At 37.7% G+C, this 24,270-nt stretch overlaps 3 protein-coding genes across 4 annotated transcripts; 2 read left to right on the top strand and 1 right to left on the bottom strand.

Moving 5' to 3' along the window:
- Nucleotides 1-7,733: 7,733 nt before the first annotated feature.
- Nucleotides 7,734-11,184, bottom strand: txnl4b.S (thioredoxin like 4B S homeolog). The gene is given in 4 exon segments (NM_001095837.1): nucleotides 7,734-8,057; nucleotides 9,562-9,713; nucleotides 10,295-10,457; nucleotides 11,010-11,184. Coding segments are annotated over 3 exon segments (450 nt in total). The 5' UTR covers nucleotides 10,427-10,457; nucleotides 11,010-11,184; the 3' UTR covers nucleotides 7,734-7,891.
- Nucleotides 11,035-15,325, top strand: trmt10c.S (tRNA methyltransferase 10C, mitochondrial RNase P subunit S homeolog). Its single transcript, XM_018249727.2, has 2 exons — nucleotides 11,035-11,159; nucleotides 13,420-15,325. The coding sequence occupies exon 2, from the start codon at nucleotides 13,448-13,450 to the stop codon at nucleotides 14,744-14,746; it is 1,299 nt and encodes a 432-aa protein (XP_018105216.1). The 5' UTR covers nucleotides 11,035-11,159; nucleotides 13,420-13,447; the 3' UTR covers nucleotides 14,747-15,325.
- Nucleotides 15,326-18,514: 3,189 nt separating this feature from the next.
- Nucleotides 18,515-24,109, top strand: pcnp.S (PEST proteolytic signal containing nuclear protein S homeolog). 2 transcript variants are annotated; one of them, XM_018249728.2, is made up of 5 exons: nucleotides 18,515-18,671; nucleotides 19,225-19,433; nucleotides 19,879-19,953; nucleotides 22,035-22,090; nucleotides 23,826-24,109. In XM_018249728.2, exons 1-5 carry the CDS (start codon nucleotides 18,629-18,631, stop codon nucleotides 23,944-23,946), a joined length of 504 nt encoding a protein of 167 aa, XP_018105217.1. In that variant the 5' UTR covers nucleotides 18,515-18,628; the 3' UTR covers nucleotides 23,947-24,109. The 2 variants fall into 2 exon arrangements, with proteins under 2 accessions (XP_018105217.1, XP_018105218.1); XM_018249729.2 differs by having other exon boundaries at nucleotides 18,516-18,659.
- The last annotated feature ends 161 nt before the right edge of the window (nucleotides 24,110-24,270 follow it).

Below are 24,270 nucleotides of genomic sequence, written 5' to 3'. Positions count from 1 at the left end.
TGCAAAATAGGATTTGGTTCGGTATTCGGCCAAATCCAAAAAGAATCCTTTGCGAAAGATTCGGCCGAATACAGTACTGAATCCTAATTTGCTTATTACTTTCTTGTTTTGTGACAAAAGGTCACAATATTTCCCACCCCTATTTTGCATATGCAAATTAGAATTTGGATTTGGTTTGGCCGGGCAGAAGGATTCGGCTGAATACGAATCACGCTGAAAAAGGCCAAATGCCGAACTGAATACTGGATTCAGTGCATCCCTAGTATATACATTATGCTAATCAACATACTTCAGAAGTGTAACTATAGTTCACATACAGTATTAAAGGAGAACTAAAATCTAAATCACTGGAAGGGTGCCAACATGTGAGGCTTACCCGATACCTAGAACTGTACTCCTTTTAGTTAAAAACTGCACTAGCCAATGTTATTTCTGCACAAGATGTCTTTAGATTCTTCCATCTTCTTTTCGTTCCAGCTCAGGAGGCACATGTATTGTATAGTGAAAACCGAAACAAAAAAAATGGCTTTGTCCATGCCCAGGGATAGAAAAGAGAATAGGAAGAAAGACTGTGCCAAAGAACTTCTGCAAACAGGCACTGCTGCCATAAGGCAAGATGAGAAACTCAGGCGGCAACAGCCCACAAGTTACCAGGGGAGGCAAAAAAGCCGCTCCTGGTAACTTTAAAGGAGAAGGAAAGCTACGGAGGCATTTTATTGCCAATAGATTAGCTGCAATAGTGCAAGCTAGAATGCTATATTTATTCTGTAGAATGTTTTACCATACCTTAGTAAAAAGCTGTAGAAACTCTGTTTGTTTAGAATAGGAGCTGCAGTATTAATGTGGTGTGACATCACTTCCTGCCTGAGTCTCTCCCTGCTCTGGGCTCAGATTACAGTAGAGAAGGGAGGGGTGGGGGGAGAGGAGCAAACTGAGCATGCTCTTGCCCAGGGCAATGAGGTTTAAGCTGAAGGCAGGAAGTCTGATACAGAAGCCCATGTGTAAACAATAGAAGGAAAGAAATGCAGTGTTTCTTTTGACAGGGGACTCAGAGCAACATTACTTTGGGGGTTTACTGGTATATTTAGATGGACCTTTCTGATAAGGCTTACTTAGTTTTAACCTTTCCTTCTCCTTTAAAGGGGAACCCAAGTTCTTTTTTTATTAACACGTCCATGCCAGTTATACAGGTATTTGAAAATCCCAGCTGTCAATCATAATAATGCCTGTCTTACTTCTATTCCTCCGGCAGGCAGGGCAGGCAATTGATCGCACTTTCCATTCTGCACTTCCTTGGTGTCACTGCACACCTCACATACCCCCTCCTTTCTAACTGTCTAATTGTGTAACTTGTGCATAACCATACGCAATAGGTCCCCTACTCTGGCACAAACAAGATTTGTTGAAATAAAAAATTACAACATTTTTATAGTGTTATTTAAGTTTATTCTACTTGACAAACACATTAGAAAACAATTTGGAATTATTTCTTAGGGTGACAGATCCCCTATAAAATTGGGTTTTTGCAACCCAGTCAGATTATATTAGGAAAATTATTATTTTGAAAATATGTATATATCAATCACATTATGTTTGCAAAAGTAAAAGGACATATGATTTTCTGAACTAGTGGAGCTGCAACTTGTCATTCTATTTAAATCAAATGCAAGACTGAATTGGATCGAAATATTATACATATTTTTCCTGCTATTTGGTTTCGAAACACTTAACAAGAAAGAAACAATTTGAATAGCCACCATTTTCAAAATATTGCTAAAATAAAATCATATTTTAGACTATGGCTGTTCAATACATGGTTCTACATCTCCCAGAATCCCCCACAGATTATATGACTCAAAGGTATCGTTGTTTTTAACAAACACAACATTTACAATATGGCTGGGAAATAATTTAAGAGTACTTATTTGTGGTGTGACATACATACTTCAGCAGAGATCCAGCATGCTTCATTTCTGTCCACCTGCTATCTTGCTTTGGTACCAAGGATGCAGAATAAAGCCCATTTTTTTGCCTATGCAAAAGAGTTTAAGTATTTGGAGCCTGTTTGTTGCTTGAACGCTAAAAATGAAATAAAAGAACAAATCATTTTAGCCAGCAATGAGGGGACCATGTTCAGTAATAGGAATATTGGCTTGTATATCTTACACATGTAGTGAAAGTTTGAAACGTGCTGATTCTTTGAATTATGTAGTGGCTCCCATCCCCTTTTAGAGTATTGGTTCCCTGGGATTGTTGGTTATACTAGCAGCCACTCATTACAGCTTGGCCTTTAAAAGTCAGAAACACAGTCAAAAACCAAAAAAATGCTTCTCTTCGCTGGACATGTCTATATATTCTATAAGAAAAGTTATCACCTAGTATGTATGTAGAGTCATCAATGACATTAGATCATTCTTATCAGCAATTAAGTACAGGTAACCAGAAAGCTCCAAATTATACAAAGACTCAGACTCCAAATAATTCAAATGTTTAAAAAATGATTTCCTTTTTCTTTAATAATAAAACAGTAGCTTGTACTTGATCCAAACTAAGATACAATTTATCCTTATTGGAAGCAAAACCAGCCTATTGGGGTTATTTAGGGGCAGATTTATCAAGGGTCAAATTTCGAAGTGCAAAAAACTTTGAAATTCGACCATCGAATAGGGTAGTTCGACATTCGAAGTCGAAGGATTTTTAAAATCGTACGATCGTACAATGAAATCCTTCGAATCGAACAATTCGAACAATGTAATCGTACGATCGTACAATTTTACCAAAAATCCTTAGATTTCTTAAAACTTGCCCAAACACTCAAGATAGGTTATAGGAGGTCCCCCATAGGCTAAACAGCAATTCGGCAGGTTTACGATAGCAGTACTTCGATTTTTGAAGTCGAAGTTTTTCACTTTGCATCGAAGTCAAAGTCGAATTTGGCCTATTCGATGGTCGAAGTATCCAAAAATTACTTCGAAATTTGAAGTTTTTGAAATTCGAAAATTCACTTTGACCCTTAGTAAATGTGTCCCTTAATGTTTACATGATTTTCTAGAAGACTGGAGGTATGAATGTCCAAATTATGGAAAGATCTATTATCCAGAAAAAATCCATTATCCGGGAAGCCCCAAATCTCAAGCATTCTAAATAACAGGTCTCATACCTGCTGTTCTAAAACCATAGAATTCTAAATAACCTGTTGACTTCTAGACAAAGTAGGTCATACAGCCCTGTATGGTAGCCCCCACTGCTACAAAGGAGATTATTTATGTTAATTGTATTAGAGCCTCTGAAGCAGGCACAATTATGACAAGAAGTAGGCCAATATTGCTATAAATTCTAATATATGGGTATTACAAGCCCTTTAATCATACTTATAAGTACACAGCATACCTCTGATGAATGCTTTGGCAGGGCTTGGGTTTGTGGTGGATAAGGCTGCTGTTTTTGAAAGGCAGGTAAACTATTTGATATGAATGCATTTTCCACAGGTGGCAGATCTCTAAGCAGGGGACAAGCCATCTGCCAAGGCATGATGTATTTGAGACCAGGTGATCCCTTCTTGCTGGCTTTTTTCATTATTTTGTTCAGTACATCCTTTTCTACTGTAGAAGGGTATGGTGTTAAACTCAAGGAAAACCGATTCAATTGATTTTGCGGTTAAAAAAAGGAGAATTTTAGGGTATTAGTCAACACACCATTAAAACATCAGCCATTCCTATTGAATTCTTCCTGGACTAGCATCACAGCACATACTAAATGGCAAGCACAGCAGCTGAATCACAAGCATAGGCACACGTATTTGCACCCACTGGAACAATATCTGAGAAAAAAGACAAAGCTAAGGTCTTAAACAACACAAATTGTATTTTTTATCTCATAGCCTCCCTACATAAAAATATAACATTTTATCTTATTTTTTTTTTAGCAATCGACATGACAGAATATGTTTGCGTTTGCCAAGACGCTACTATATCATGTGGGTAAATGTCACCAGCTGGAGGCGTCACGTGGCAGCAAGTTAAGTGGAGGCAGAAGTGGTTTGGGTTAGTGGTGTTGCGCTGTGTTCTATCTATATTATGTATGTGATGCACTTTTGAATTTATAAACTAGATGGTATAGTGAAAAGTTGAAAACCAGCTTCAATAACTGTTGTATTATGTTTATTAAAGATAAGTACTACGGGTAGTAGGTTAGTTGTAGTCTTATTTGGGAACTCTCTAACCAGAGAACACTGGTTGTAGATCCATGCTAAAAGGGAATCTATACACTATTGACATGTAAAATGGATTTTTTTCAATATGTAGCTTTATTAAGGATGCTGTATTTTACTGACTGCAATGAAGCAACCCTCTCAAGTTGCCTTTTAAATTGGATGTAAACACTGCAGCTAATTACTCATCATCAAATTAAAAATTTTTATGGCCAAACCTGTCAAATTCGACTAGGGAATTGTTAAAATTTGATTCCAGTTTTTTTAAATTTTTTAAAGAGTTTAGAAAATTTGTTGTTTTTTTTTAAAATAAATTTCCTTTAACAGTTTCTGAAACATTAGCAGTTTTATACTGCTAGGCGAGCTTCAACTCAGAAGCTTTTTGAAGACCAAGAGTTTCAGGGACACTACGGGGCAGATTTACTAAGCTCGAGTGAAGAATTCGAATGGAAAAAAATTCGAATTTCGAAGTATTTTTTTGGGTACTTCGACCATCGAATTGGTCAAATTCGATCGAATCGAATGATTGGAAGGATTCGAAGTAAACATCGTTCGACTATTCGACCATTCGATAGTCGAAGTACTGTCTCTTTAAAAAATAGTTTGACTTCATACTTCGCCACTTTAAACCTACCGAGGTGCAATTTTAGCCTATGGGGACCTTCCCCAGCACTTTTTTCCCCAGCAAGTTTCAAATATCGAATTCGAAGGATTTCAGGGCATCGTTCGATCGAATGAAAATCGTTTTTTACTTCGAGGGTCGAATTCGAGGGTTTATTAACCCTCGAAATTCGACCCTTGATAAATCTGCCCCTATCTGTTATGCATTTTCTACGCAATTCCTGGATTCAGTTAACCTTAAAGATTCTGATTCTCAGTTAAGCCAAAAATGTGGCATTAGCAGTCTGCAAACAGTGGCGTAACGGTAGAGGGATCCCGCAGTCTAAAGGGGGTCCAGACCTCAGGGTATATCTTCAAATTTCCCCTTCCCAGCTGCTGCTTCTTCAAATTTTAGCATGGCCTCGCAAGCAGGTGGTGGGTGGATGAGAAGGGACAGGAATGGCTTGGTGTAGCTTGCGCACACTTGTTATACCACTGACTGCAAATATCACAAACACTCGAGTAAGTTAAATCATTAATTTTTTTGGGTTTAGATTCCCTTCAAGTTACCCTTCCCCTAGTACCAACAATGGCCTTTCTTCAGATTTAGCGATATTATATTTAGACCGCCCAATAAAACATCTTCTTTGACTAACCATGCTGTATGTGAAAACAATTCACAGATCCTACATCTGATTGAATCCTGCACAACCTCTACATTAATATCGCTTTATGAAATAGCAATTATTATTCATTCTTTACATTAAATGCCAAACAAACCCCATTAGCTTTACGTTGTGTTATAGGCAGCAACAAAATAAATAAAAGATCAATAGGACAATATGTTATATGTGCTGTTAGCTCTGGCAAATGAAATGATTTTCATCTATTTAAATATGTGCCAGTAGATACTGAGTAAATGATGCTGGATCTTATTTGTAAAATGCTTGGAAATTTGTTAACCCATTATGTCTACAAACTTCTTGAGAAAGAATGCAATCTTGAGAAGATTCCCATTCCACTTGAAGCTAAAGAAGAAGAACCAAAGTAATTTTTCTTTATAAGTAAGGAAGGTTTGAGTGTGCCGACAAGGCTACTTGTCCTTCTTCAAGACAAAGGTGTTATTCGAGCTGGGCAGTGGGGGCAAAAAGTGATATTTCACCATTCTTTAGAAAAGGGAACACAAATTCCATATTTTATATTTTATGGGGGCTAGTATTCATTGATCTTTTGTCATGAGCAAAGTATGTGCATTCATAGACTCAAGGCACCATTCTCAACATCAGGCAAGGACTGATCCTGAAATACAGCACCGAGCCCTTGGATAGACCTACTGGCTCTCACTTGACTGCCCCAAGGTATCTGCTGGAACAGAAAACCATGAACTTGCACCCTATAAAAGCCTCTCGTTTGTCTTCGGATTCCTTACCAGGTCCTCAAAAAACCAAAGACGTTCAACCCTCCCATCATAAACAATACTAACTAGAAGTAAAAAAAGAAATAATAATAATTAATAAACTGATATGCCAATCTGCAAAAGTTAAATCATTCATGTAAGCTTGTATGTAAGTCCTATAAAAAGAAATGATTGTGCAAAATCCATAGAGGTCACATGAAATTGCAGAATTGGAACAATGTAATTTGTAAATTATTTGTGCGCTTTTGAAAATTACAAGGTATTTAAGCATACATATGTGTTTGCTGATGTCATTTCATTGCATATAGGCATAAAATGAAATTTGCTTCTTCATTTTAGCAATATATGCCACAAAACCAGAAACACTGCATTTTGAATCCTATAGCAAGGGAAATAATAAAAGTAGACTTTGGCAACATAATGATTTGCAAAATTGTTGAGGCTCTCTTAGTTTCTAAGGGGCATAAACACCGGGATAATACACCAGACATCACCACGCTTCACCACTTAAGAAAAAATGCATGAAAATATCACGCCATTTTTTATGTGACTTCAACTGGAAGCAATGTAAAATAACAGCGTCAAATCTGGTGTTCGCTTGGCGTGAAATTACACACACCTTTGCCATTTATTTTACACAGCGTTTTACACCGTTTTTTTTTTTTTGGCGGATTAAATAAATATGCCCCTAAGTAAACATCAAGAAGGGTGTTCATGTGGACTAAGTTTGATCCATGTGCTTTCCTGCGAGATTGGGCAGACAAAAAACAAGGTCTACCTGCTGTACATGAGCATCACTGACTTGTATAAATCTCGGAAAGTATTATGTAGGTGCTGGGCTGCAGGAATCTCTCTTTAAACCAGGGCTAGACACTGTACATGTAGATGTATTGTAGATTCTGCCAGAAGTGTTAAATGTTTAACTGCAATATTTTGAGGCGTGCTCTCCGATCTGTTTGATTAGTTGGCTGCATGATTGATTATAGTGAGGTACATGCATTTATTTTCACTGTTTTACAAGGGTTAAAGAATAAGGAAAGGCAGAGTGTTTTTCCTACACTGGTGTACCTTTTTGGAAAACAGTGAACTGGGCCAGAAAAATGTTGAAAGCATTTATTTGACAACTGGATTTTGAGATTCCAAAATGGGATTCAGTACAAGAGAAGTTCTCTTTAATTCAACTGTCTAAGGATTGCTTCTAGTACATACAGCAGAAGGGCCTTTACTTTGCCTATGAGTATCTTATGTGAAATAACCTATTGAGTCAAATATAAAATGAAAATATTAATATACATAGGTAACTACAAGATCAACTTAGAATGTGTGATTTTTGATGATGATAATATAGCCCTGGGAGAAACCCAGGGAATGCACTTTGATATTGCAGAAGCAGATCAGGGATTTTTTAAAATTCTGCCCACACCAGTCAATGTGAATAGATTGCAACATGTTAATTAAACATCAAATTACCTGGAGAAAAAGTTTTTAAAAAAATCATATTAAATGTTTTTTTTAACAGTCATTTTTATTATCAAGCCACAACATATTCAAAAACATTTTTGAACATGTACTAAAATAAATATATTCTCAGTTTTACAAAGTGCCGTACATTAACAAGGGTAATTAGAAAGCAAAAGTCTGATGCCCTCACCAGAGCATATATACTACACACCCAGGTAGAGAAGATCGTATTTTGGAATATTTCTGGGGTCTATTGGACTTTGCACAATAAGTTTTCCACGCATTGCTCCGCGGTAGATTACTTCAATAAGATCAATAAAATCTTGTTTGGTCTTGAAACTTCCCACAAACTTTGTGTGGTCTGGAGACCTAAAGAAGAGAAAAAATGGTAATTGTGACTTAAAAATCAAAAACCTGCTCTAATTCTAAACCTTTAGAAACCTGTATTTTTCACAACATTTATTTCTGAGCAAGGATTGTGATGGAGTTCACAATGAGAAGTAGTTTAATATTTGATCAAGTGCAGTGCAGGCACGGACAACCTATGACACTGAAGCAGGTTTTATTTTTTTAAAGTTGCTCTTTGCTTTTACTGAAACAGCAGCCATTATTGCTAACAAAGATACAAATCATTATCAGAGTAATAATCCAGAAGTTATTTGCCTAGATCTGTTCAGTTCAGTATCAAACAACAAAAATATAGACTTTTAGAAATTCAGCATTGGTAAATACAATATTTTGAGGCACCAATGGTTCTGTTTTGTACAACAAAGGTTTAAATCTGCCTAAATTGTGACCACATTGTCCAATTCCAAATCTTAAAGTGGTCCATACTCATACACAGGCAGATTTAAGCTAATTTGGCCCCTGCAGACTAATATGGCATCTTATCTGACCCTTAGCTGATGGGCCCATCCAACTGATATCTTGCCTAAAATCATACAGTTGTCGATTGAGAAGTTTGAGTTTTCACGTCCAATCGAGGACCACATCAGCTCATGTATGAGGTCCTCCCCACAAAACAGTCAACATCTTGATTTACACATATGTAATATAGAGCCCATTCATTCAACACACTAGGAATTAAATGAGAGCTAAACCACCCTAGGAACAACAGCCCCCCTCTTAAAGGAGAAGGAAAAAGATTTTACAATTGGGATTCAAAAAGTTAGACACCCCCAAGTGACTACTTTTACTTACCTGACATGCCGGGCTGGTGCTCCTATCAGCAGAAAAACGCACCAGCCTGGGGTTCTTCTAGCGAGCACCACAGAGAGATCCTCTACCTGCTTCTTTGGTTTTAAAATTTCTCGGGGCAGACGCATGCACAGTAGAGCGAAATAGCCAGCTTTTTTATTGAAGTTTGGCTTTTCGATCTACTGCGCATGCTCAGCTGTGAGAAGACCCAAAGAAGCTCTCTGAGGATCTCTCCATGGTGCTCACAAGAAGAACCCCGGTTCATTTTCTACTGATAGGAGCACCGGTCCGGGATGTCAGGTAAGTAAAAGTAGTCACTTGGGGGTGTCTGTCTTTTGGAACCCCAATTGTAAAATGCTGTTCCTTCTCCTTTAACTGCCTTCCATTGCCCCCCTCCCTCAATTCTTCCTCCCTGCACAGTGTATAAGACATTTGAAAACTGGAGCCTAAAGCAGTGAATTGGAGTCCCACGGCACCATCTTCTGCCCATTTGCATCCTCTTCCCTAACACAAAGCCTACAGGAGCATGTGCAGTTGAAGCTCATTCCTGACAAGCTCCAACTGCACATGTTGATGCGGTGAAGAGACCACTCGTGTCTCTGTGGGACCAGATATATGTTGGTGACCTGAATACATAAGCTATTTATACACATGCAAAAAGAACAAATGATATTACCCATAATCCACTTTCATATGTTGCCCATTAAAAAAAAATATAGTGGATGGAATGTAGCTGATATCAAAGTACTGAGTGTAGACTGGCACCTTATCCACATCAACAATGTATATAGATGCCATTTTGCTTAGATCATGGGATGTCTTGGACAGCTGAAAAGAAAAGTAATATATATTACATAGTAAAGGAGACATTTTGTGTAAAACATAAGAATGTACCAGTGCATTATACTCATTTAAATATAGAAGAATAGTGCTTAGAAAAGTAGTGTTTCAGGCTGACTTATTGAATATTTCTGCAAAAACCCTCCCTTCTCTTCCACTTCCTGCTCCCTGAATTCCCAGGCTGTGCAGGGGAGCCGGCGACTCTCAGCTCACTGTACTGTATGACAGGAACCAATTAGCTGCTAGCAGGACCTGATAGGGAACTGAAGCCTGTCTGTGCTTGTGTGACTGCAGGGCTGTGATTGGCTGTCCCCCTCCTGCTGTGCTTCTGGCAGGTACCATTAGGACATGCCCATCCCTCACTTGAAACACAGACAGGTACCAGAGAACATCTATAGGAAGCTCCAATAAAGGGGCTATTTTTAAAGATAATATACATTTTTAGCACCATGTAAAAGCAACACCATATATTACTTATAATTGCCTACAAAATTAGTGATTTTTCATTTATCCTATATGTCTCCTTTAAAAACAATGGTAAAAAAGACTTTCAAAATACGAACACTTACAATGTCATCCAGCTGTAGACAAACATGATCCTCGTCTCTACCGAATCTGAGAACAAGAACTTTCTCTGCTGTCGTTTTTATTGCCTGGTCCACATCCCTTTTGCTGCTCAGCTTTGGCAGCAGGAAGCTCATGGTTAGCAATGTTTCATTCAGAATAAAAACTCTGCAAGAAAATCAATGCTTCCACTCAGAAAAGATACACAAAAAAATCTGTAAGTGTATCAAGTGATACAAATATTAAAAAAAAAACCTAATGGTGGAGGAGGCAAGATAATCAAATAATCTTGTTTAAACTGCAGCACAGAGAAGAAAATATTTAGAGAGCAGAGTGTATAATCAAGATGTACATTACAAACTAGCTTGTATTTCTTTATAGTTACAGTTGCCTTATACTATAGTAATATTGCTGCTGCAGTAACCCTTAATATTGCAGTTTTAGGTATTAACAATTAACTTGTTTCATTTCTGTATCTTTTTTGCTGGAGCAAACACAATGAACATAAAGACACTAAATTTGGTAGAAATGTAATGGATCAGTGAAGGGACTGATTGTAGAACTGTAACAATGAACGATCATGCACAGTCGGCCACTAAAACGACATGTCGCGCCACTTTACATCTCTTGCACACACAAAATGTTGGTATGACGTTTTAATCTTTAGAAATCGATTTTAAACGCCTAGTGAACCATAACTTAATCAGGTTATCGCTATACCTTGTAGGAACAGGAACTACTCTCCCACGTTGGAACGCTAATCAAACTGGCCGGAAGCGGAAGTTAACGTCCTGCTCTAGTTGTTTCCCCTTTGCGGCATGGTTGCTGGTACATGACATGCAGAAGGCTAGTTCTTTTCACCTTGGCAAGGTTGGTGGGAATTCTTGACGACGGGACTTGTGATATGTGGGTGCCCCTGTTGCAGCACTTATGGCACGCGGGAACTTAGTTTTATTGCGAGTTTTTTCCCCTACATCTTTATAAGACCCCAGTTTTAGATTCCAACTACTGCAATTTACCAATGAATTGCGCTCTACTGAGACGCGTGAGATTCACAGTATCAATATATAGCACCTCTTTTGTACAATATTCCTCTTGCTGTTTTTAAAAGGAAAGCTTACACCTGTGATCATTATTAGCTGAATGAATAGGACTTGTGCTGAACATACCTTTTGCCTATTGTTTTAATTCAGAAATAGCTATGGTTTCTGTTATTGCTGGCATTAAACAAGAACATGCAGAGCTGTCAACTTTTGTGTGGTACCTGCCAGTGAGGGAGATGCGGCATGTTAAGCAATCTACTGAAAAATGTTTGGGTTTGTGATGTCAGAGGAAGTTACTTCACGGGCATGCGCAGTGTCGGACTGGGACACCAGGGGCCCACTCAAAAACCTTAGACCAGGGGCCCAACAAAAAAACCTTAGACCAAGGGCCCACTCTCAGTACTATTATTCTGCCTTTCCTCACTCAACCCCTATTCTCCTAGTATCTTTTGTTTACATACTATAATCTATCTCATAAACCTCAGCAACCGCTCCTCCTCTGCCATGCCACTCTGCCAATCCATACACTGGCTTCCACTACCTTTCAGAATAAAATTCCAATTAATGACCCTGACATTCAAAGCACTTCATAACTCTGCTCACCCTACATCTCTGATCTCATCTCTATATACTCACCCAAACGCTTGCTGAGCTCCTCTACTGACCTGTTACTCAACTCTTCTCTCACTCCCTCTTTACATGCTCGCATTCAAGACTTTGCAAGGGCTGCACCCCTCCTCTGGAATGCTCTCCCATGGTCTGTCTGACTTTTTCCCAACCTTTCTGCTTTCAAAAGATCTCATTAAAACGCACTTCTTTAGAGAAGCCTACCCTCACTCTGCTTAACTACCAAATACAATACCACATTCTGATCCTGCCCACTTCCACACCTTGTGTCTTATTCCCTTCCCATTAGATTGTAAGCCCTTTGCACAGGGCCTTACCTTTTGTACCGAAATTGGTTGTGATGTATGTAACTCCATATGTTCTATGTACAGTATGTAATTAATGTGATTTAGTTGTATAAACACATTTATCTTACAGCGCTGGGAAATATGCTGGCGCTATATAAATAAATGTTAATAATAATATTATTCCATCTATTTAGCCTCTTTATCTCATTGGAATGGCCATGAAATAGGTCAAATGTTTAGCAGCATGAGGGCCCACTGACACCTGGGCCCACCGGGAGTTTCCTGGTATCCCAGTGCCCCAGTCCGACACTGTGCATGCGCTAAACCTTTCCTGAAGCTTCTGAAACCGTGCTGCACATGCAGCTGACGTCACTGAAATGTCCAGAGTTTTGCCTACAAGTTGTTAGAAACCATTAGAGATTGTCATAGATCGCCAGAAATCGGGGGAATGTATCAGAATTACGGGAGACCAGGGGACAGAGCGGAACATCTGGTAACTCCCGGTTGACAGCTCTGCTTAATTATGAGCTGCTCAAAGTCTGCTGCTTATATTAGTTTTTATAAAGGTAGGTAGGAAGCTCTGAACAAATTGCCCTGTTTATAAAGGCCATGGCACACCAGAAGCTTAGTTGCCCATGATAAATCTCCTCTTCTTCGGGCGACTAATCTCCTGTAAATGCTTTCCCACGGCCGATAAAGTGAATTGCTGTTGGTAAAACATTTACAGCGCTTAATTTGTTAAGTTGCCCCAAAGTTTCCTCATGTGGCAACTTCGGAAGAACAAAATGACGAGTATGTTTTATCACTGGTGATTCACTTTATTGCTGGTGGGAAAGCATTAAGGGTCAGTCCACACGAGCAGATTTGGGGAGATTAGTCGCCCCAGCGACAAATCGCCTCTTCATCGGGGCAACAATCTCCCAGAACTGCCTGCCCTCTGCGGGCGAAAATTGTCTGCGGCAATGCACACGCAGCACTTCGTTTTCCAAAGTATACGGTGATTAAAAATGAAACTGAACACTTGTCATACTAGATAGAATGTTAAAAATGCAGCACTAACTGATTTATTGTAATAGAGTTTAGTTACATCCGTGTATGTAAAGAAGCATGACATCGATTTTTTTTTTCTGGGTCACATTTAATCATTCATAATATATTCATGTTCTTTTAAAGGTTTGGGATCATCTATTAGGTTCAGAAAATGGCATTTGTGAATACGTTCTTGCGAACCATTCGATGTTCTGCTGTCCATACTTTGATACAGGAAGGTGGACGTTGGCCATCGTTAAAAGTTTCACATCAGCTCACTCAGTCTAGAAGGATAATGTTATCACACCATATGAGGAAGGAAGATGCCAAGTCAGAAACTAATGAAACATTAGATCTGGAAGAGTGGAAAAGCATCTTGAAATCAGGCATAGAAAGTGCTGAACCGGTGAAAACAGTGGCACAGGAGGATTCCTCTCTAAATGGAATGCGGGAACTTGTGGAAATGTGGAGACTGGCCGGTAGGGCGGTACCACAGTTAATAACAACAGAGCAGTTACATGTCCTCATGGAGCTTCCAACAAAAACTGCTAGAAAAAAGTACTTAAAATTCCTCTCTGTTAGGGAAATTATTAAAACAAACCAGAAAGAGAAGAAAAAAGAACTTAAGGAATGGAGTAAGTCCAAAATGGAAAGCTTGGATCAATTAGAAACAAAAGAAGATGCCACTGAAAAGAAAAATACTTTTTTATTACATGTTCGGGACAGTTCTATAGAAACAATTCAGCGTTGGAAATGTGCCCAAGCAATGAAATTTGGACAGCCATTAGTGTTTGATATGGTATATGAAAAGTATATGTCACGGTATGAGTTAGAGAACACTGTGTGTCAGCTTATGGAGTCTGAAGGCTGTAACAGAAGAAATGCTGATCCATTCCATATGTACTTCTGCAGCCTGCAGCCTGATAGCCCATACCATAAAGAATTGGTAAAACGCTATATGGGAGCTTGGGATAACATCTTTGTCACAGCCACAGATAAACCTCATGTTGAAATATTTCCTAAAGAACAACTTGTGTACTTAACAGCAGACTCTCCCAATGAGTTAAAACACTTTGACCATACTAAAATATATATAATTGGTTCACTAGTTGACAAATGCCAACAAACAGGCTTGTCTTTGGCAAATGCCAAAAGGCTTAATCTAGCCACTGCAAGACTTCCATTAGACAGATACTTGAAATGGGACGTTGGTGCGAAAAATCTAACACTTGACCAAATGATTCGCATTCTGCTGTGTTTAAAGGATACTGGTGACTGGAAAAAAGCTTTATCTTTTGTTCCAACCAGAAAGCATGATGGTTTTATGGAACCTGCTGCCTCTAAGAAAACGAACTTAAAAAATGAACGTGCTATGGAACATGCTCCTGCCATGAAAAGAAAAGTGCTGAAAAATTCTAAAGTATATGAGTTTGGTAAAAGTAAATCATTTATCAAACCAGAACAGATTTAAGATACTTCTATAAGATCAACAAGGAAAAGATGGTTGGAGGAGGAAAATTAATTGTTGCAATTTTATTTTTACATGTTTCCTAATACAGGTTTTCCTTTCACAAGCAGAACAGTTAAATTAAAAGTAACACCAAAAAAGTAAGTGTTAAGTAAAGTATATATAATATACTGCTGCTCTGCACTGGTGAAACTGGTGTGTTTGCTTCAGAAACACAACTATAGTTTATATAAACAAGCTGCTGTGTTTCCATGGGGGCAGCCATTCAAGCACAGGATACTCTGTAGATAACAGATAAGAACTGAAGAATCCAATTGTATACTACAGATTTTATCTGCTGTGTATCCTGTGCCTTATCTCCCTTTTTCAGCTCTGGATGGCTGTCCCCATGTCTACACAGCAGCTTGTTTATATAAACTATAATAGAGCTTCTGAAACAAATACACCAGTTTTACCAATGCAGCACAACAATACATTATATAACTTTGGTGGTACTGTTCCTTTAAGGATTCTGTTACATTTGTGTAATTGATCACCAAACCAGCATTTCTGTTGTAGGACATAATAAAAAATTTTGAAGAATGTCATGCCTCCGTCTTAAGATTTGTTTTGCCATCCATTACTTTATTTAGCATTACTTTTTGTTAAATCAATGGGCATGCTGCAATATTAAGATATATTATTATAAAGGGTTTTGCAGTATCCTGGGCAAAACTGAGAGACTTAAAGGGAGTTTCTATCCTCTGGCCATTAGACTGCTGAACCAGGACATGCCACCTTACCCATAATCTTTCATATCCCTTCCCCTTCTTTTTCTCACTTGCACCTATTTGACCTATGTGACACTCTACATCACTACAATACAGTATTGCACTGCTGTTTTTTTATATTTTTATACGTTTTATACAATCTTCACTCACTGTCACTATATAAATAATATGGTTTATGTGACACATTACATCACCACAATACAGTACTAAACAATTCACATATATTGCACTTTAATACTGTTTACTGTTACTGCACTGTTTTCTTTTAATTTATTTCACCATAATATGGTTTGGTGTACTGTACTGCACTGATGTTTTTGTATTTTTATACTCTGCACTCACTGTCACTTATGTAAATAACATGGTTCATCTTGCACTACATATGCTCAGCTGCTATACTTAATTTTAAAAATGGATCAGGATGCATTTCACTGCATGTTGTACTTGTATAACTATGCATGTGACAAATAAAGAATCTTATCTTATCTTAAATAGGACTGTTCACTACACAGGTGACCCTTGGCCTTAAGTGACAGGGTTTGTACATCTTAATGCTTTCTAAAAAATGTAAACACATCAGCACATGTAACATAACCAGTGTGCTAGTGTGCACCCTCAACAATAATACATAATGAAGAATGAGAGTTTAAAGATAATCTAAAGTAGCTAAAATTGCCCAAAGTGTGTGAATATGAAAATATACAGATCGGTAACTGTTGGCTTTGCAGCATGCAAGAGTCATACTGGGATAGTAACTAATCTTTTAATTATAAACTTTAGGCTTTTTGTTACTTTGCCCCAATAGTTTGTTATGCAGGAAGCATTGCAACACAAGCGAAACATAACAATTTTTTTGTTTAATATGTGTTGAAGCCTATTCAGTCTCCCTTCTATGAATAAGCATATGAATGTAATATATTGGTACTTTGTCCCAGTTTTTTCATGTTTAAAACACGCATCAAAATGCCCCAAATCACCCAATAGAATGATGTGACATTTGCTTCTGCCAGCATTTTCACAATACATTCTTAAAAGTGTAAGCACTTTCCAGGTTTTGGCAGCAGTCTGGGGAAGGCTCATTCCTGATTCAAAAACCAAAGGACCATACACAAAGGGAGTTCTAAAATGACAGAACAAGAACCTGGCTGACTTTCACAAATCCCTGACCTCAACCCAGAAAATACCTGTGGGATGAACAGGAACACCGACTGCCAGCCAGGCCAGATACCAAACCTCTCTGATGCTCAGTGGCTGAGACTAAGCAATTTCTACCAACAATGTTCCAAACATTAGTGAAAATCCTTCCCAAATGAGTAGAGGCTGTTTCAATCAACTTCATATTTAATATCCTTTGGGATGAGATGTGATAGGAAGGTGTCTGCGAAATGTTTTGCCTCCTTCCACATGTGCAGATAGTGAACATATATCAGACTTCTATCCCCACTCTCATTGAGCATGGAAACACCCATTGTGCATTTATTAACCCCATATTTATATACAGTACAATTCAAACATGCCTTTAAGTATATCCCCTTCAAGAAAAAAAAATTCACAGTACTAAAACATCCATAGAGACTTCATTGCACCAAAAGCATGAATCCCTCCAAAATGATTTAAAACTGATTAGAAAATGTAAATCTGTTTTAGAAAAATGTGATTCCATTTAGTGACAATTACTATTTAAATGATCACAAATGGCATCGAAAGACAGAAAAACGTCCAACCATTTACCTACAAAATATACAATAATGTGCAATACAACAAGCATATACTACACAATTAAAACATGTTTAAAAAAAAGCAACTTACAGAAAATTCATCATTTAACCACTTTGGTTGCCTGGTCCAAAATGCTTCCATTTGACTTTGGAAAATGGAAAACTTTTTTCACTCACTTCAGCACTAGCCAGTGGACTTGGAACACGCTATATGATGGAGCTCGAAGAAATGAGATGCCAAATAGGTTTCATATTTCTTCTTTTTTGTCACCCATGCCAGCTTTACAATTGTCTTTGCTTTCTTTTACTTAGACCGGATCAAAATTCGTATGAATGATTTGTTTATTTAGTTGTCTTGATATTTTAACTTGTAAGGATATTTGAAGCAATAAGTAACCCCCACACTTACAACTATGCATGCCTGTGATTGGCAGTTCCTTTTTGGGGATGGGTGAATATGTTGTCCATAATTATGCCATTACAGTTACCTCAATGTCCACATGGAAATATTCACGCCCTTGGCCACCTACCTGAATCGTCATACTTTCTTGGCCACTTTTTTTTTTTCCTACAGTTTTATATGAAAATCTAGGTATTTCACAAAACAATACATTAACCTCTGGGTCTGATCTCAAAATCTCCCAGTGGTGCAGAATAATTCTGAGTATAAGTGTAGACTGTTCCCTAAACCTGAATACAAACACCACACTTTCCGTCTTACACTTCTTGGATTTAGAATCAGACCTTTTTAAATGTTTCATAGGCTGTGATCAATTCATCCTTCTCATAGCTGCTCTCTTGGAATTTAGTCATCATTTTCTGAGATTCCCTTTTAAAGGAGACCTCATCTGAAGTAATACTTCAAATACAACTAAACTGGCTCATTTATTAGCTGTGGATGGCGGTTTGATCTGTGGCCTTTGAAGAACAGTGATGTAAAAAATGAACCATTAACAAGGTTAGCCAACAAATCCAGAAACTTAATCTGGTGGTACTGTATTTCACTAGTGTATCAAATTGAATTCATTAACCATCTCTTTGAACAGATTTTCTGTATTGAACCACATATGTCATCCACATGATGTGGCACAAAATTAATTTATCGGCACACTGGATTATTTTATTTTCCGCACGTTCATGGATACTCAGCAGGTTCAAAGATGAATTCACTGTAACAAATCGTAGTGACCAGACACCGACTGACGCACAACAGTTCCATTTATTGTACAGGTCACAAGATGCATATTCCTGCCTGCAGCATTAATGACAAGATCAGCGCCGCAGATATGCTATTGTTGCACCGCTCTACCTCGAGCTCCGGCTACTCTGTGGTGTTTGGGAGGCTGCGGAATGAGGGGAAGTGATTACGTCACGCTTGTGCTGTAGCGTCGGGCAAGATGGCGGAGAAGAAGGGGCGAACAGGAGGAGGTGATACGGAGAGTGTGTGATATTTTATGTTCTTCAGTATTCGCATATGGCTGCCTTTATTGCATCTAAATCTGACCGTGTTTGCGTTTTTCCTATGTATACTTCTATTATTCTTTAGATGGGAATACATATGCCATTGTGTAGGATGGCAGAACTGTGCTGCAGCCTGTAACCAGCATCTTTATATATAGTAATCGCCGCTTTGTACTCACATTAGTGCCCGACTTATTTCCCTGTTAGTTAGTGCCTTCTGTGTCTTACACGTATGCTCTGTGTGGGTGCTGCGAGAAATAGACCCGGGTGGTGGACTATTTTATTTATTTTTATTCACCATTAGCAATTTTTAAAAATGTGAAAGCAAATTGTATTTATGTTATTTAACGTTTCTAAACCAAATCCATCTATATATCATTTTTTTTCTCCTATAAACGCTGGCTTCTTTTGAATGTAAGGGCAGGGTTTTGCATAGGCTTATAATAAGGTGATTTTTTTTTGTGGTTGCTGTTCCCATCGTTTAGCTGAGTAAAAAAATGCTCATCTTGGTAAGTTGTTTCAACTTCACCAGGACCAGAAGAAGAGGCAGAAAAAACAGTGAACACTAAGACTGTTTCTTCCAGCAATGGAGGAGAGAACTCAAGCCGCAGCGCAGAGAAAAGGGCAGCTGAGGACTCCAAGAATGATCCCTGTCCGTCGAAGGTTTCGAAAATTGGGTTTGCAATAGGAAGTCAGAGTCTGAAGAAATCACAACCCATTTCAATCAAACTTGGAGCCAGTGTATGTATAGTGTATACACTGTATTCTTATATATACATCTTTATTTTCAATGCCAGACAGTTATAACTGAGGTTCTTTTCTGCATGACAACAGTAAACATTCGAATCCCAAATAATTCCATCTTCTGCATGTTTTATACTTGTCCCTTACAGTTTTGGTTAAATCGAACCTGTAAAAGTACAATGGTTTTGTTTGCTGTGTTTTTTTTTCTTTTTAGGTAAATGCTCAGTAATTATTAATATTCACAAAAATTCAAACCATTTATACCTGTAATAATATGTGAAGGAGCTGCTGTGCTCTGATCTCTTAAATCTTTAATGTCTCTTCTCGTGGTATTAATAGCTTTTTTTTTTACCTCCTGTGTGTAGTTCATTGAACCCTTTACAGAGCTGAAATTGTTGGTTTCTGTGGCCTTTGACTCTTAATGTTTTTGCTTTTGTTTTAGAAACCTAAGGAGGCTGCACCAGCCGTGGTTAAGAAAAAATGTTCAGTGGCATCAGTATTTAATGATGACGATGATGTAAGTCATTGCTTTTAAATATCTCAGTACAATTTTAAATGTAATAGAAATAACGTGAAACTGCCTTAACACACATATATATTATAGTAGTTGCACTACATATCGTCTTTTTTATACATGCATTAATAATACGGTCAAATGTTAATGCTAAATATTTTTAGGATTTGTTAGCATTTGGAAATTGTGGTTAGGGTCCCCTAAGCTGTTTAATCCTGGGGGGGGTGCTGTGTTCTGTGTTATCCACAGGGAGGAGGTAGTATATGGATTTAAGGGTATGTTCATGGTATATTTAAGGGTAAGCCTTAATTTTTCACATGAGTGATATCCCTGCAACAAGCATCAACCATTTGGTTTTTTGGTGTGTTACCAAAATTGATGTGGACATGGTCTTAAAAGTTATTGTGATAACATGGCTGTGGTTTAAATGGGTGTGGTTTAAATGAGGGAGAGGTCAACACTGGCTTCCATTATCAGCCCTCCACCACGTAGGCCAGAAAAATTCCAGTCCTCTGTACCACAGAAGTTGGACAGCACTGCCCTACACAACTCCTATGTCATAGCAGCTACCTATCTCCCTGTATGGTATTATCCATACAAAACAAGATTTGACAGGCAGGTTTATAGGTATGCACCACAGTGTGAAAAATGTATGGGGGGGGTTTGTATTTATAGATTCCGATAGATCATGTGACCTTTTTAAGCAAGATGATGTGTTTAAAGTAGGGATGAACCAAACCTATACATTTTGGATTTGGCTCAATACTGAATCCACCACTAAAAAATTGGCTGTATACTAAAACCAATGCATACACCAGTTCACATACTCCTGTTTCAACAAAATAATTGTAGTATCTGCAAACATCATCATGTCATTAACATAAAGGGTCTGAATTTGTTTCAGCACTAGACTCCAGAATCAGTTACATCAAAATCCTGAAACAAACAGCCCTTTTGAGAGAACATTGATTTTATTAAGAATATATGCCATATGCCATACATACAGGATGAGTGATTTTAATGGGTTGTTTCATGAAGTACATCTGAAAAAAAAACATGGTTTAACAAGCTTTCTGTGTTATGGGTTTAGTATGCACACAGTCTGGCTGAATCCAACAAATCCAGCAAAACAATTGCATCACCTAAAAAGGTCCAGACATACATACAACCTTTAATCAGGCATTCATTATAATTATGGTGTCATTATTGACTACTGGTGGTTCCCTTTGCAATTGCAGAATATGATGCCTCGTTAGCTTGTGTTAAATATGCCTCCTGCATATTTTCCCCACAAATTCTAGTTCCACGGTTCTCTAATATCAAGTCAATCCTGAATCATCATCTTTGCAAAATAAAATAACGTAATAATACATAAATATATATTTAGAATATATTTATTCTGCATTGCAACTAAATCCTAACTGTTATAAAATGTAAAACTTTAAAAATGAAATTGATTCCCTAACTAGGCTTTGCCTTCACTGCACGTTCAGTGATAGCTCCTATTGCCCCAGCAGGTACAGATATGGGACCTGTTATACAGAATGCTCGGGATCTTGGGTTCTCTGGATAATTGATCTTTCCGTAATTTGGATCTTCATACCTTAAGTCTGCTAAAAAATGATGTAAACATTAAATAAACCCAATAGCCTTGTTTTGCTTCCGATAAGGATTAATTATATCTTAGTTTGGATCAAGTACAAGGTACTGCTTTATTATTACAAAGAAAAAGTAAATAATTTTTTTTTAAATTTGGATAAAATGGAGTCTATGGGAGACAGCCTTTCCGTAATTCGGAGCTTTCTGGATAATGATTTTCATATTTTCTTCTTACTCCTTGATGTGAAGACGTTTATTCTATTGATTCTCTTTATTTTTGTATGAGTATGTAATGGTGTATGAACTTATACCTATATATAATAATTTTATGCTAACCAGTTAGTGACGATACTGCTATGCCTTTTAAGCCACAATATTTGTGTCTTAAAAAAGTGATTTGCCGTAAAGTTTTGTGTTAATCAATTGACATAGTAAATCTAGATAAAATGTTGTGCGTCAATCCTATATTTTTTTTCGTATTACAGAGTGAGCCTGAAGAAATGCCCCCAGAGGCAAAAATGCGAATGAAAAACATTGGAAGGTAAGTTATTTTTATGTTCTAAAAGCTCACTGTCAATGTTTGTTAGGGGTTAAAAGTTGCGCCGACTAGGTTTCCTTCCCCTTTAAAGGCATTAACTGAATCAGCCATCACAACATCACCCGGCAGTGCATTCCACAACCTCACTGTCCTCACTGTGAAGAACCACCTACGTTGCTTCAAATGAAAGTTCTTTTCTTCTAGTCTGAAGGGGTGGCCTCTGGTACGGTGATTCTCTTTATGGGTAAAAAGGTCCCCTGCTATTTGTCTATAATGTCCTCTAATATACTTGTAAAGTGTAATCATGTCCCCTCGCAAGCGCCTTTTTTCCAGAGAAAACAACCCCAACCTTGACAGTCTCCCCTCATAATTTAAGTCTTCCGTCCCTCTAACCAGTTTAGTTGCACGTCTCTGCACTCTCTCCAGCTCATTTATATCCCTCTTAAGGACTGGAGTCCAAAATTGCACTGCATACTCCAGATGAGGCCTTACCAGGGACCTATAAAGAGGCATAATTATGTTTTTATCCCTTGAGATAATGCCCTTTTTTATGCAAGACAGAACTTTATTTGCTTTATTAGCCTCAGAATGACACTGCCCAGAATTAGACAACTTGTTATCTACAAAAAAACCCTAGATCCTTCTCATTTAAGGAAACTCCCAGCACACTGCCATTTAGTGTATAACTTGCATTTATATTATTTTTGCCAAAGTGCATAACCTTGTATTTATCAACATTGAACCTCATTTTCCAGTTTGCTGCCCAGTTTTCTAATTTAGACAAATCACTTTGCAAAGTGGCAGCATCCTGCATGGAACCTATAGTTCTGCACAATTTAGTATCATCTGCAAAAATAGAAACAGTACTTTCAATGTCCACCTCCAGGTCATTAATAAACAAGTTGAAAAGCAACGGACCTAGTACAGAGCCCTGCGGTACTCCACTAACAACACTGGTCCAATTAGAAAATGTTCCATTTACCACCACTCTTTATAGTCTATCTTTTAGCCAGTTCTCTATCCAGATACAAATCATATGTTCCAGGCCAACATTCCTTAATTTAACCAGTAACCTTCTGTGTGGCACTGTATCAAATGCTTTAGCAAAGTAAATCACATCCACTGCCGGTCTATATTCAGACTTCTTATAAGTACTCGGGATACTAAAAAAATAATTTTGTCCAGTGTTGTATTCATGTCCAAGAAGCTCTGGTCCAGTTGCTAGAGAAGTTCTCCATATGTCTGTGCATTCTACATTAAAATGTACCGTTTATAACTTATGGTGATGTTATAGAAATTTCTCCCCTTCCCCACTGCATGTCATTTGCTTAAATGTTTAACATAAGCACTTATTTTGTAAAAAAAAAAAAAAGCGCTGAAGAAACATACCGTTCCACGTTTGTACCAATTTCTGCAGCAAAGAGAAAGCTCTTGACTAACCTATATACATTTAACTGTAGATTATAACGAATGATGTAACCCCTGCTAAAATTTATAAAGATACTAAGTCACCTTGGAGATACAGTATGTGACCTGTATAAAATGTAACTCCTCTGTGATTTATAATATCTTTGTAAATTACATTGGGGGGTACATTATATAAGATAGATAGATGGATAGATAGATATAGATACGGATAGATATAGATATGGATAGATGGATAGATGGATGGATAGATATTATTATACTAGTAGTGCTGGATGCCACGTTAAACATTTTTTTGTTTTGATTACCCTAGGGATACACCTACATCTGCCGGCCCAAACTCATTCAACAAAGGAAAGCATGGATTTTCAGACAGTCAGAAACTGTGGGAACGGAATATGAAAGCAAAGTTGGATCACAAAACTGATGATTGAAGCTTTTTTTGTTGTGTTTGTGTGTGGGGTGGTAGGAAGGGAGGCAGTGGCCGATTTTGGTGGGTAATGCTATGAATTTTTTTTCTTTTTTTAAATGGTTGGATACATTTAAAATTGTTTTTTTTAATGATCATAGAGCACACAAATAAATATGCTAAAATACAAAGTTGTTTTAGAACATACGGCATTTTTATTGGTAGTTGTTTTTGATTTGCCTATTGTCAATCAGTACTAAAAATGAGATTTTTTGACTGGACAGCATGCATTTATTTATATAAGGGATACACGAGATTTATGATTTTTAAGCTGAATATTAAAATTTCC

Source organism: Xenopus laevis, chromosome 2S (genome assembly GCF_017654675.1).
Source record: "Xenopus laevis strain J_2021 chromosome 2S, Xenopus_laevis_v10.1, whole genome shotgun sequence".
Classification (NCBI taxonomy): Eukaryota; Metazoa; Chordata; class Amphibia; order Anura; family Pipidae; genus Xenopus; species Xenopus laevis.
Note: the sequence above shows the minus strand (reverse complement) of the source record. Positions and strands in the feature narration are given on the sequence as shown.

Bases quoted from the DNA above. Each gene is read 5' to 3' on its own strand.
- trmt10c.S (XM_018249727.2), top strand. From the start codon at position 13,448: ATGGCATTTGTGAATACGTTCTTGCGAACCATTCGATGTTCTGCTGTC.
- pcnp.S (XM_018249728.2), top strand. From the start codon at position 18,629: ATGGCGGAGAAGAAGGGGCGAACAGGAGGAGGTGATACGGAGA. The intron at 19,434-19,878 runs GTATGTATAGTG...CTTTTGTTTTAG, and splicing joins CAATCAAACTTGGAGCCAGT to AAACCTAAGGAGGCTGCACC. The intron at 22,091-23,825 runs GTAAGTTATTTT...TGATTACCCTAG, and splicing joins CGAATGAAAAACATTGGAAG to GGATACACCTACATCTGCCG.